Source organism: Lithobates pipiens, unplaced genomic scaffold (genome assembly GCF_037356315.1).
Source record: "Lithobates pipiens isolate NorthernLeopardFrog02 unplaced genomic scaffold, aLitPip1_a1.2 Scaffold_28, whole genome shotgun sequence".
Classification (NCBI taxonomy): domain Eukaryota; kingdom Metazoa; phylum Chordata; class Amphibia; order Anura; family Ranidae; genus Lithobates; species Lithobates pipiens.
The window spans coordinates 95614605-95628141 of NW_027507789.1; the positions used below are offsets into that span (position 1 = coordinate 95614605).

Below are 13537 nucleotides of genomic sequence, written 5' to 3' on the forward strand. Positions count from 1 at the left end.
TCGTGGTCGGCTCTATGGTAAACAACTGCAGCTGATGGCTTCATTCTCTGGTTCCCCGATTTCACAGGCAAGCCAGAAGAAGCACCAAAGGGCAGCGGGAGGCAAAGATTTCCTCCCGACGCCTGTAAAAGCAGTCAAGTGGCTAAACAGGGGCTATAAGGGCTTTTACTTTGCAGGGAATCATTTGCTGAAAAAAAAAGTTATCTGAATGATGCATGTGGGTGGGAAGTGGTTAAGTAGTTCCAAGCCCTCTTTACATAATTTCCTGTTAACCCATATAAATATTCTCCTTTCAGCTTGCCATGTGACTTTGAAAAAGCAGCAAGGCTTTGCAACTGTTTTGCTTGTGGTTCAAGCCTCCTTCCTGTGAGCATGGCGTCTTCCTCCCAGCCTTTTGCAGTTCCTGTGAGGTAATTTCCTGTCTGATCGTGGGTCCCTTTCTGTGCACCAGCTTGTAGGAATCTGCCGTAAAACCACACTGAAAATCATCTCTCCACCTGATTCCTTGGAGTCATCTGTTTATCCAGCGATTCTCATGGTGGCTAAGGCTGGTATGCTATTACTGTCATCTTTCATGTCACAGTGAGCTTTTTACCACAGCATCATTTATTTTAAAGAGCCATTTCATTATGTGCTCAAACCTTTTTATAAACCCTGTGGATACATGCCCTATTTCATGAACTATTTATATAGAAACATATATCAGTCTATCCAGCTAAACTCATTAACTCCGTTTTAGTACTATTTAGTGAAGACCTACCAGCAGCGCTCGTTTGTGTGTTTTTCTTTCTCTCCTAATTACCTGCTGCATGCAGCAGCTTCGGAGACCTTGCTGCTGCATGCCTGGCAGCCATTCATTGCCTTGGTTTACCTTCAGCTGATCCGCTTTGGTGTGTCAACCTGCTGTGTTACTATCCACTGGTGGATTGGTGATTTTTAACATGAAAGTGTGCTGCTTTTAATCAAGGTGTTTGCTTGGTATTAACCTCAGCGCCCTACTTTCTGCAATTTGCTGCATGGTGGTATTCAAAACCTAGATGGAATGATTCTTGAATCGCAGATAGTCCACAATGTGGACACCCTGAGAGCAAAGAGGAGGCAGAACAGGGGCCAAGACTTCTGTGAAGACCCAAGGAGTAGAGGACAAGCCAAATGGCAGGGTCACAAACTGAAAACAACAGTCTCCCACCACAAAACGTAAAAACAATGCCAGCAAATCCCCCTGTTGCAGGTATGCAATGAGTGACCTGGCTGATTCCATACAAATCTTTTGGATCCAAAAGAAGACATTCAGGCACGTCAGATCCAGGAGAGCAAGAATGTTGCCCTCGACTTTCAGAACTGTGAGCAGGTTGGAGAAAAACCTTCATAATTACCAGTGAGGTGAACAATTTCTGAAAAGCAGCATGCAGATGCTTCAGTGGCTGCAGAAAAGGCAGATTTAAAAGGAATAAATCAGGGAAGAGGGAGAGAGTGAAACTTCAGTCTGTACCACCTGTGGAGCACATCCCTGACAGAGAGATTCCGAATGCCTTGAATCCAGGCGACTGTGAATGACGACAGATGTCCCCCAAATCTAAATTGGTTTGTCTCGTCACTGAAGGGGGGGCTTGGAGCCAGGCTAAACTTTCTTGGGAGTCCAGAGCCTGCAGCAAAAGGAGGTGCTGGGCTTAGACTTGGAGGAAAAAGTCTGGAAGGGATGAAAGGATTTTTTTCTAAACCCAGGAGGAGAAGGATTCGTTTTGGCAAAAGCGTGCTCTTTCCACTAGTGACTTCCTTAATAGGAGTCTAGATGTTCGCCGAACAGATGTCAACCAACAAATTGCAAAAGCTCCAATCGCTTTTTACAGGCTGGTTCAGCAGGCCAAAGATTTGGTCCAAACAAACTATTTAAAGTTGAATTAAACCTGAAGTTAGGCCTTAAATCGTACAGATAGTTTTGGTTATATGAACACAGTTATCCACAGTTATCCACTAACTCCACTATTTGCACCAGTATTTAGGGTGTAACATGTAACGTAATGCAAAAGGGACCACCCCCAAACTGGTCTTACCCTGTAACGATGGGCATTGATTCTCCCCTGCAGCCGCTGGCACTTTTGAAGTTTCTGTAGCAGTGCAGGGCTCTGCCCATACAGCTGCATCATTCATTCACAGAGATTTATAAATTAATGAACTACAAGCCATGTCTTCCACCGCAGCAAATGGACATTCAATGGAATGTTCCATTGAAAGTCCAGCTCCTCCAGCTTCCTCCAGCTCTGAAACTGAAAGCCCACACCTCGGTATGAACAGAGAGCTGGAGAAAGTTGCAGGAGGGCTTGCATTTCTCTCTTTGAACCACTGATTTGGATCAAAAGCTTTTCAAAAAAACAAATGCATATTTTTCCTGGAAATATATATGTATTTATTATTATTTATAGAAGGTGGACTTTATGTTAGGTAGACTAATAAAGCAAGTTTGCACAGAAAACAACTTACTGCTGTTTGGTTGCAATGGTTACATTGCAGTAGTGACAACTATAAGTGTGTGTAGCTATAGTAGGACTTTGTTTCCCGATTACATGCAGTCAGGTAAAACTGACTGACATACAACTTCTAAATTTCACTGGAGGAAAAACACTCCATTGCCACCTGAACACTTCTGAAATGAAATTGCCAACGACAGATCCTGTTGGGCAGTAAGTGGGAGTCTATGGATCAATGAAAAATACATTTTAGCTATTCTAGCTGATGACAGAAATGACTGTAGTCCTACCAATGTTTGGCACTGAACTAGAACCATGACAATCATCAGCTGTGCTTTGTCTATTCACTGCAAGATAGCAAAGGAAAACAAATAGTTTACCAATTACATTTCTAAGTCAATGAACATGCCCCATTTTTGAGGTAACAAAATATAAAACTTACGGAACACGCCTGTAGATTTAACGTGACAAGTTCTGGGCAGTGTGATCCAATATATTTAAGCGCCTCGTCTTCCAACTATAGGGCAAGGAGATACGGATAGTAAGAAATTTGCATGTCAATCTCCTTACATTAGTTACATGTACATTTCTAATAATGAAAAAGTTCAAGGAATTTCCTAGCAAGGAAACAATATATAATAAAGAGAATGTACCTTCAGTGAAAACTACACACTAATCAGTAGCTAACAGAAATATTATTATATAGCTGACTTTATATGTAAATATCAAGTTTTCTGCATTCCTCTATTAGCCTTTTAAAGTGACTGTAAATCCTCACATACAGTATACCCAGTGAAGTGGCTGGCCTCAGGTGATTCAGAGATTAAACAAATCATCCTACAACATACGTTATACCTGTTTATCTGCATCTTCTCCAGCCATTCAAACTTCAGAAATTATAAAGTGTCTGAGCTTTCAGAAAAGAGGAAAGCTAAAGTTACACTCAGTGAGGGGAGCTCCGAGAGCTGATTTATTTTATTTTATTTCAGTTACTTATATAGTGCCATCAATTTACGCAGCGCTTTACATATACATTGTACATTCACATCAGTCCCCACCCTCAAGGAGCTTACAATCTAAGGTCCCTAACTCACATTCATACATACTAGGGACAATTTAGAGAGGATCCAATTAACCTACCAGCATGTCTTTGGAGTGTGGGAGGAAACCGGAGTACCCACAGAAAACCCACACAGGCACAGGGAGAACATGCAAACTCCAGGCAGGTAGTATCGTGGTTGGGATTCGAACCAGCGACCCTTCTTACTGCTAGGCGAAAGTGCTACCCACTACACCACTGTGCTGATTGGAGGTAAGGGACACCCACCCCCTTCCTTTTCACACAGCACTCAATAACAGAGCTTAGGCTACAATCATAAGCTGTATGTTGGAGATTCCTCATGTCACCTTTTTTCTTTTGGTGCCAGGAAAACTTATTGGAATTGATTCATGCTGGTAGCAGAGGAATGAAGCAGCAGACAGAAATGATAATTAATGCTCTAAATTGAAATAAGTATACAATATAGAGGGATATGTTTTGTTCATATTTCATATGTGAGGTTTACAAACCACTTTCAGGAACTAGCAGCCTACTGACCAACAGCAAGACCAAGATGGTTAGGAGGTATGTGGAATAGTTCAACTTTAGAGGAAAGGTCAAGATTTATGTATAACTTCATTTGCTTTTATCTTTAAATCTTAATGAGCATTTTTAAAACTGTTTTGTCTAACAGTTTTTTCAATGATTCCATTTTTTTTCCTCATCACTCAGTTTTAACTGCTTTGATTTGTGATTGTTTCACTTTAACAAGAGCACACTTAATCAAGGCCCCTTGCATACCAAAGGACATATATTTCTCACAAAACAGCCCTGTAATCAAATGGGCCCGTCAAAATATATGTTGGCAATGCAGCCGAGAACTGTTGCTCACTTACACCCTTGAACCTTCTTCATGGTACCACATAAGAGGGATCGAGGGAACTAAAGATTTCAATAAAACATATTTTTTGGACCATGTCACATGGGCATTTCTATTGCTGGCAACACTTCTCTAGAGAAAGGGTTGCCGAAATTCTGCATCCATTATCACTAGTGAATTTTGCACCATCAGTGATACAAATGGTCTATTAGAAAGGGAGAACCATGGGCTGGCATATGCTTTGGGCGGGAAATGGGCAACTACATAATATAATGCTTACAAAATGTTTAAGGTTGATCCTTAGGGCTTGTATAGATGGGTAAAATGCAACTTTCTTGCAGGTACATTTACATTGCATTTGAGATTATCTTGTGATGATTCTGTGATTTAAAAAAAAAAAAACGGAAAGAGATGAATCTGACCCTTAATGGTACTAAAATTGTTTGTTAACCAAAAAAAAACAAAAAACCTCTGTTATATAACGCTATGTGCCACTGTGCGGTATAAAAAAAATAAAAGATGCAAGTGCGCATGTGCCAGAGTTTCAAGATGGCCATGCAAGCCAGGAGCTCTGCACCACCCCGGGCCACCGGCACTCATAACAGCCTCCACAGCCAGCCACGAGCGCCATGACGGATACTCCAGGGCACCGGAGATCACCGTTCACACCCCTGGATGTTCGCCCCACTCAAGAGACGGGACCTCGGGCTGCAGCTTGAGTCGGAAGCGAGGGGAGGGTGTACCAAGATGGCCGCCGTCTCCTCATTACCTTAGCCGCACGAGGCCCACACGGAGGGGATACTGGAACAGAGGCAAATCAGCCCCAGCCACCCTCACCTGCTCACAGGTGGCACAAGGGGTTCACCAGCCCCCCCTGGCCCCCTCACCAGCCTCCATAGAATTCCTGTTGGGCCGCATCATGGAAGATTTTGCCCTATACACGCTCGGGCCTACCCATACACACCAGATGGCTACCCTATCCCCAGGATACCTGGACCGGGAGCCTGTCACACTACATCCAGACCAGTTCCTCAGGCTCTCGGACCTCCTGGAAAGGGGGCTGGCCCCAGCATGGCTACCCAAATAACTAGGGAGATCAAATCAGACTTTCAAGACCTTGGATCCAGAATGGAGGCCATAGAAAGTAAATTGGACTTCATGGTATCCAGAACCAATCAAAAATCAGACCACATACAGGTCCTTCAGCTTGACACAGCCCTATCCAGAATTTACGATTTGGAGAATAGTTCCAGAAGATACAACTTCAGACTAGGTGGTCTACCTGAAAATGTCACGGATGTGACCTCTGCAGTCCAGGACCTCATCAAGGCTCTAATCCCCAATATCCCCCCTTATCGCCTAGAGCTGGACAGAGCCCATAGAGCCCTGGGACAACCCGGAAAGACGGCTCCCCCAGGGACATTGTAGTGAAGCCTCACTTTTACGCAGTGAAAGAGGGGGTCATGCGACAATCACGGTCTTTGCCAAAGGTAACCTGTCAGGGTCACCAAGTACAAGTATTTGCTGACCTTTACCCCGCAACAAACCAGGAGCGGAGATCACTTAAACTACTCCTGACGGTCCTATCACAATGGGACATTAAATACAGATGGGCCTTCCCGTTTGCAGCGACGTCCTTCTCAAGCTTGCCGGACGGCGAGATCATCTTCCTCAACCTCAAACTCATTTCTCAGGAAGCCCCCATGGATTTCTGCAACGCAGCGGCTAGTTCCTCGAAACAACCTCCTCCAACAAGCCCGATTTCTCCGGTCTTTAACAAAGGCATGCACAAACAATCGAAGGAGGGCAGACCCCCATAAGACGGCTAGCAAGTCCTACTTTCACCCTCCTGTTAATTCCTCTCACCATTGTGGGTGGCTTTATCCGCTGATGGAGCTGGAAGCTCCTGGCTCTAGTGGCCCCTTGTTTCTATTTTTTGTTACTTTAACAGCCTTCTGCAGTTGCACGTTACCAGCTAGTTCAGAAGTCTAGACATTGAGCAGTTTTGACTAATTTTTGACTGTTACATTTTTGGTGTTTTTTTTTATATATATATATATATATATATATATATATATATATATATATATATATATATATATATATATATATATATATATATATATATATATATATATATATTTTTCCTCTTCCGCGCTCATAGGCCTCAAAAACTTTGAAGAATGCCTCTGGTGATTTCCTGCATCTTCCCATAGGAGGGTCCAGGGAAGTCACTGAGTGGCAGGTTCCTGAAATTTAGAGAGCACGGTCTCAGACTCGAGCTGCCAGAGCGCATGCTTCCGGGGGCTGTCATGGGAACCCGGGGAGTCCCTACCCTCATATGGGGGGGTATCCCCCCCAGGGAGGCCCTGGGAACCTTGGTGCCCAAGCAAACCCTTAGTTGGGTTTCATATGGTTGTAGGTGGTTTATAGTTTTTCTGTTTTTTTTTTTTTTAAATAGAGTTACTTTTTGAACTTTTTTCCAGCTGATCTGCTGGGGAGGGGTCGGGACCACATTCAGCTCCGGTCGTTATCTTACCATACCCCAGCATCCACTCAAAACCAAACAAGACAGCAGGGGGTAAGTGATGGTGTTTATGACAGCATTCCGGTTCTCGTTCCCCATGCCTAGCACACAATCCCTGGGATCTCATGTCAGGATAGCCACACACGATGTCCAGGCCCCCACAGCCAATCCAAACAAAATTATCAAGGCTTTCCAGGATTTCTACTCCCATCTCTATAGTTCACTCCCACTCCCCCTCCCCCCCCCCCCCCCCCCGCAGACACGGATCAAGAAATTCATGATTTCCTAAATAACCTTGCTCTACCATCTAACGAGCATTCTCGTCGGAAGAAGTCCTGGAGGTCATTAAGTATCTCAAGACGGGAACGGTGTCGGGCCCTGATGGCCTCTCAGTACCCTACTATAAGGCATTCGCCGATACTCTGGCCCCACACTTGGCAAAATGTTTCAATGCAAAGACCCAGGGCGTACCCTTAGACCCCCACCTCATTACAGCCTTTATAACGGTTATACCCAAACCTGACATAAATTTAGTGGAAGTGGGGAATTATAGACCCACCTCCCTCATAAATAATGACCTTAAAATCCTTTTTTTTTTCTACTTCAGCAAATTTTTCCACGAGGCCCCAATAAACTTTACGTTCATTTACGTTCTCCTCGTCTTCACATCATTGTAGCTTTATTCTTATCCAATCCTTTTTTTTTTTTTTTTTTTTTTTAAGTTGCTAAAATCCTTTATTTTGAGCCAACAGTAAAAAAAGAGGCTCTCAAAACTATTCGTACAAACCTATCTCTCTCCATCCTCTACTTATCCCCCCCCCCCCCCCATCTATTTCACTATGCGAAAAATTGATTCAATTTCTGTCTTCCTTGTTTTCCTGTTACTTTCTTATATGCTCTGCATAGCTCCAAGTTTTTTTTTAAATTTCTCCACTCTTGGCATTTGTCTGCTATTAACGATCTCTTATCGCCATAACTATCGCTTCGCCTAGCCATATGATAGGTTTCTTCTACTGCGTCTATCCATTCCCAGATTGATGGGCTTTCCTCTTCTTGCCAATTCTTAGGTATCAATCTTTTTGCGGCGTTTAAGAGATGCAGGACCAGTGACTCTTGATATTTCTTTACTTCCCCTTTAGTACCATGGAATAATACTATCCATGGATCTTCTGGGATTATTATATTAGTTATTTTTTTTATATAATATAAAATCTTTTTCCAATATTTATAAATTTTTGGACAACTCCACCACAGGTGAGTCATTGTTCCGGCAACCTTGCACCCTCGCCAACAGTCCCCTGACTTACTTGGTTGAAATTTACAGACTGTCTGGTGTGGCATACCATCTAGAAATACATTTATAATTCATTTCTACTGTGTTACTATCAGCTGCAGATTTATGTATTAATTTAAAAATGTTCCCCTGAATGCTTTTATTGCATTGTGCGCCTAACTCCCTTTCCCATTTCTGTATGAAAGGCGGGCTCTCCAGCTCCCCTCCCTCAGACAGGAACCTTTACAGCCTGGAGATTATTCGGGTTATCTGTTAAACACAGCTGCTCCAGGGGCAACATCTCTTCTTCGGTTCTTAATGGTTGCGGTAAGCCCCCAACAAAGTGAGCCAGCTGAAGGTACCGCCATTCATAGTTTCATAGTTTCATAGTTAGTAAGGTTGAATAAAGACACCAGTCCATCCAGTTCAACCTGAGTGAGTGTCTACAATTGTCCCTATCCCAGTACATTGCACACTCATATTGGTCCCTAACCTCAAGGAGCCCACAATCCTAGGTCCCCATTCATACACTAGGGCCAATTTTTGGACAGAAGCCAATTAACCTACCTGCATGTCTTTGGATTGTGGGAGGAAACCAGAGTACCTGGAGGAAACCCACGCAGGCACAGGAAGAACATGCAAACTCCAGGCAGGTAGTGTCATGGTTGGGATTTGAACCAGTGACCCTTCTTACTGCTGGGTGAGAGTGCTAACCACTACACCACTGTGCCGCCCTCATCTATTCTTCCTAATTCCCCTTTGTGTTTTAATTCGTGCAGTGACAAAATCTTCCCATTTTTTATAATGTCTCTCACTTGTGCCTTCTCTTTTTTCAACCAATTCCCACCATTAATCTTTAACCCTGGAGCAAAATATACATTCTCTTTTAAAGCTTTAAGTGGAGAATTATACTGACCATTTAATTGCTTATACACCCCATCTCACACCCTAAGTGCATTACGTGTCAAAACATTTGTGTTCGGGTCAAGTGTCCTATATTTTGGCGGGTTCCACACAATCTTATTCAGCTGTGCCTTACTAAAGGTGTTATCAAATTTTACCCATCTTTTCCCCCTATTGTTATCTCTTACCCACTCAACTATTCTCGACACCACGCTCGCTTTGTAGTATTTTTGAATATCAGGTACAGCTAGTCCCCCACTTTTTTTAATCTCATTTCAATATTGAGAAGGGGACTCTCGGTTTTTTATTGTTCCAGTCAAAACCCATTAGCAGTGATTTCATCTTTGAAAAATAAAAATTCGGTAAAGCTATGGGTATCATCTGGAATTTGTATAAAATTTTTGGCAGGATGAACATCTTAAGTGCGCTTATGTGTCCCATCCACCTCAATGATCTATTTGGCAATCTATTACTTTCTTTCTTAACTTTATCTAATAATGGAATGGAATTTAGTTTATACATTTTATCCACTGGGGTCGCCAGTTTTATTCCTAGATATTTCAATTCACTGCGCCAAGGGAATTCAAACTCTTTTTGGAGCTTGCACTTCTCAGATTTACCTGTATTAAGATCCTAACAAGAATCCTGGCGAACCGCCTGGCATCCTTCATCAGTCGGTACATCCACAAGGACCAGGTTTGGTTTATACCAGGAAGGCAGGGCCCGATCAGGTCAGAAGGGAAGTAGATATTATTTCCCTCCTACAGTCCGGCTAGGACCATGGCCTCAAACAGGAAGGAATGTTGCTTTCTCTTGACTTGCACAAAGCGTCTGACTCTGTGACCTGGCCCTACATTTTTGCCCTCATGGAGCACTGGTGATTTGGCCAGCGCTTCATGGGGGTGATCCACGCCCTCTATTCCTCTCCTAAGGCTGTATGTCTACAGGGACTCCACTCACAGCCGCTTAACAGAGCAAGGGGTACTAGACAGGGATGTCCCTTATCCCCTTTAATTTTCACCATTGCCATCGAGTCCTTGGCAATAGCAATATGCTCCAATCCAAATATCCAAGGAGAAACCTGTGGCCTGCATACTCACAAATGTGGCTTGTTCGCCAATGACATTCTCTTGTTTATCACTTCACCGACCACAACCTTCCCCAACCTCTGCAAACTCTTGAACGAGTTTTCCATCATCTTAGGACTTAAAGTAAATTATACCAAATCCCAGGCACTTAATGTCTCCCTCAAACTAGAACTAGTCTCAGCATTACAAAACTCATTCAAGTTCGAGTGGCGCGTTTCCTCCATTAAGTATCTGGGGATCACTCTCACGGACAAAATTGAGCACTTGCACCCTTCTAATTTCTCACCCATGTACCGGAAACTTGTGTCTGACCTGACAAATTGGAACAGGGAGGGTTTGTCCTGGTTGAGGAGGATCCATTCAATAAAAATGACCCTTCTTCCCAGACTACTATATTTATTTTGATCCCTTCCCATAAACATTAGAAAGGATCAGCTAAAATCTTTCCAAAGCAAGGGTACCAAATTCATCTGGGGGCGATCGGGCTACAGACTTCCACAAAAAACTATATTCCATACTAAGAATCTGGGTGGGTTGGGACTCCCCTGAATCCTTTGGTACTTCCAAGCAGCAAGAATAGCACAATTATCTACGATCTATACCAAGTTTGAAAAAGCTGATTGGGTTAAAAGAGACAGGATGTTCCAACACGTACTTTAGACTACCTTCTATGGACCCCATCCAAGGGCCGCCCCCCAATCTTATCACCTATCCTCTCATAAACCCTGTCTCTGTGGGACAAGATGTGACCACTAGCATCCCTGTCCACAGAATTTAGACCCCTGGCACATATATTCTGCAACCCAGTTTAGGATATCAAATCCTTTCAATGATGGCTGGACAAGGGGCTGTATCGCATCAGGCACTTTTTCACCCCCTCAGACCCATTTTCCCAGAAATTCTGTGTGCAAAACTTGGAAATGCCAACCTCGGAGCACTACAGGTTTCAACAGATGCAGTATCATTTCCTACACGGGCTATGGAAAGGGAAACCAATGCCACCAAATTTACACCATATGAAATGTGGTGCGGACAGGCTGGGCATCAGAGGGGTGGAATCTCCATTTACCAATCACTTTCTCTCCCAGCCTCCAAATCCTCATGCATGCTAGCGTGGGGAAATTACCTCCAAATTGGTTGGGACCTCAAGAGGTGGCAGTCCTCGTTTTCCAAAGCATTCAAGGGGGTAAGAAGCATCTCCCTAGTTGAATCAGGCGTCAAGGTCTTAACTAGATGGTACCTCATCCCCTCAAAGTTGGCTTCTTTTCCCCCACAGCGAGTCCCCTATGCTTCTGTGGATGCCAGCTCACAGGTTCCATAGTCCATATTTGGTGGGCATACCCTAGAATTAGGCCATTCTGGAGCAGGATGTTTACCCTGATCCAGAGTGTAACTACTCACCAGCACCCGAGGACCCCAACTATAGCTCTCCTGAATGCCAATCTCCCTGGAATTCCCAAAGCAAGTTGTAAACGAATACACTTCATGCTGCTAGGGGCCAAGATGACCGTTGCTAAAGCGTGGAAACAACCCACGGTAACCCTTTCAGCAGCCAAGCGCAAGATCTCCTTGATCATGTCACAGGAGAAACTTGCCAGCATATTAACAGACTCGGTCCTGAAGTTCAGTCATCTGGGAACCCTGGTCCCTGTATGTGGGGGTTCCACTATGCACAGGTTTCCAGGCCTAACCAGAAACTAGCGACAGCAGCCACCCGGGTCTCCCCCGGTAAGATTGGATCTCACTCTTATACTCCTTGCTATGTCTCTCTTTTCACCCTCTTCTCCCTTTGTCCTCCCATCTTAAGTATTTTCTGACTAAATGTGGCCCTTTTGCCAGGTCTGAACCTGGAACGATAGTTTGATATATAGCCTTCCCCACCGAGACGTTGTGATATTTGGCAACATTTAACTACTGCCCACGAGGTCACTTGCCTTCTTTGGGATGGATGGGGGAATCCTCCAAGCATAGATAGTTCCCAATAGGGCTGCCGGAGGACTTCTCCCTACGATCCTGTACCAACGCCTGAGTTGGGGGTCAGGTTCTTTAGAATGACAGTGCCAGCTCCTGGATAACTATCCTGTTCCATAACACCCTTGCTTGTTTGTTGCCATAAATAAATGTGACTCCAACTATGAAAATATTGTACATGCTGTTTATTTTCCTGTTCAAAACTAATAAAAATCTTTGAAAGTAAAAAAAATAAATAAAATAAAAAATATGATGATGCAGATTATACCATATATCAGAGCAGCTCCCGGCACTCACGTGACTCCTCGGATCTCTCTCCTCCCCGGCTGACATCAGCGGCAGTACTCGGTGCCGCTCGCTATAGCTGTCAGTCAAAGAGAGGAGAGAGTTGGGGTCACGTGAGCCACTCTGATATATGGTATAATGGGTATTTTCTTTCTATACAGCAAGGGGCACATAGCATTATATAATAACAGAGGATGGCATGATCATATTATATAGTGGGTTAACAACCACTTTAAGGCCAATTTCCCCTCTCGATTGGAGAAAGGAAAAATCTCTCCCTCACATATTTGCGTGGGTGCCACATCCTGGCTTCACACCCGGCATATAAAAGATTTCCAAGTCCTGTAATGGAAGCTCCCTGAAGCCGGCTTCCTGGCACTTAACAGTGTGAAGATAACAGGACCCAAGACCATAGTTCTGGCCAGACTGGAAATGTCCAAGGAGCATCCACTACCAGATTCACCATGTTGGTGTACCAATCCCAACTCCCGGATTCTTCGCAAAAAAAGCAGAAATAGTTAAATCAGGGGAATGATTAGGGAGAACTGTTCCCTAAGGTGTTACCAGTGCATCTACCCCTATTGCCAGTGGGAATCTCATCCCAGACAAAACTTGTCGTAGAACCAGCAATCCAGTAGATCCACCTGCATAGTTCCCCATGCTGGCAGATTGCAGAGAATGACTTGGGATACAGGGATCACTTTCCCAGTATTAGTCGCTGACAACTGCCAGTTTTTTATACCTAGAATATGTACTGGCGACAGATGGCACATGCTGTTCTGCCGCAGACCGAATGTGGTTCACCTTTCTGAGCCGCACGATTCCTGGTGCCACCCTGTTGGTTAATCTATGCCACTGCAGTAGCATTGTCAGACTGAACACTGACCACAAACCTGTGCAACGCGTTTGTCCAATAGTCCAGAACAAGGTGTACTGCACAAAGTTCCAAGATATTCATTCTCTCCTGTTGGAAAACAAGTACTCTGAATTGTAGCCGCCTCCAAACCAGCCCCCCCAACTGGAGAGACTGGCATCAGTGGTTATCTTCCATATCACTGGATGGGAAAACTTCTTCTCCAGATTCCAAACAATCAACTCCCAAT

At 44.0% G+C, this 13537-nt stretch overlaps 1 protein-coding gene across 3 annotated transcripts in view; it reads right to left on the reverse strand.

The window, feature by feature from the left end:
* FBXL20 (F-box and leucine rich repeat protein 20) overlaps window positions 1-13537 on the reverse strand; it is a 694061-nt gene that overhangs the window by 295692 nt on the left and 384832 nt on the right. For all 3 annotated transcript variants that reach the window (XM_077459474.1, XM_077459476.1, XM_077459475.1), the window contains one exon: window positions 2911-2985. In XM_077459474.1, the coding sequence (XP_077315600.1) occupies window positions 2911-2985 (75 nt within the window). The remainder of the gene's footprint in view (window positions 1-2910; window positions 2986-13537) is intronic.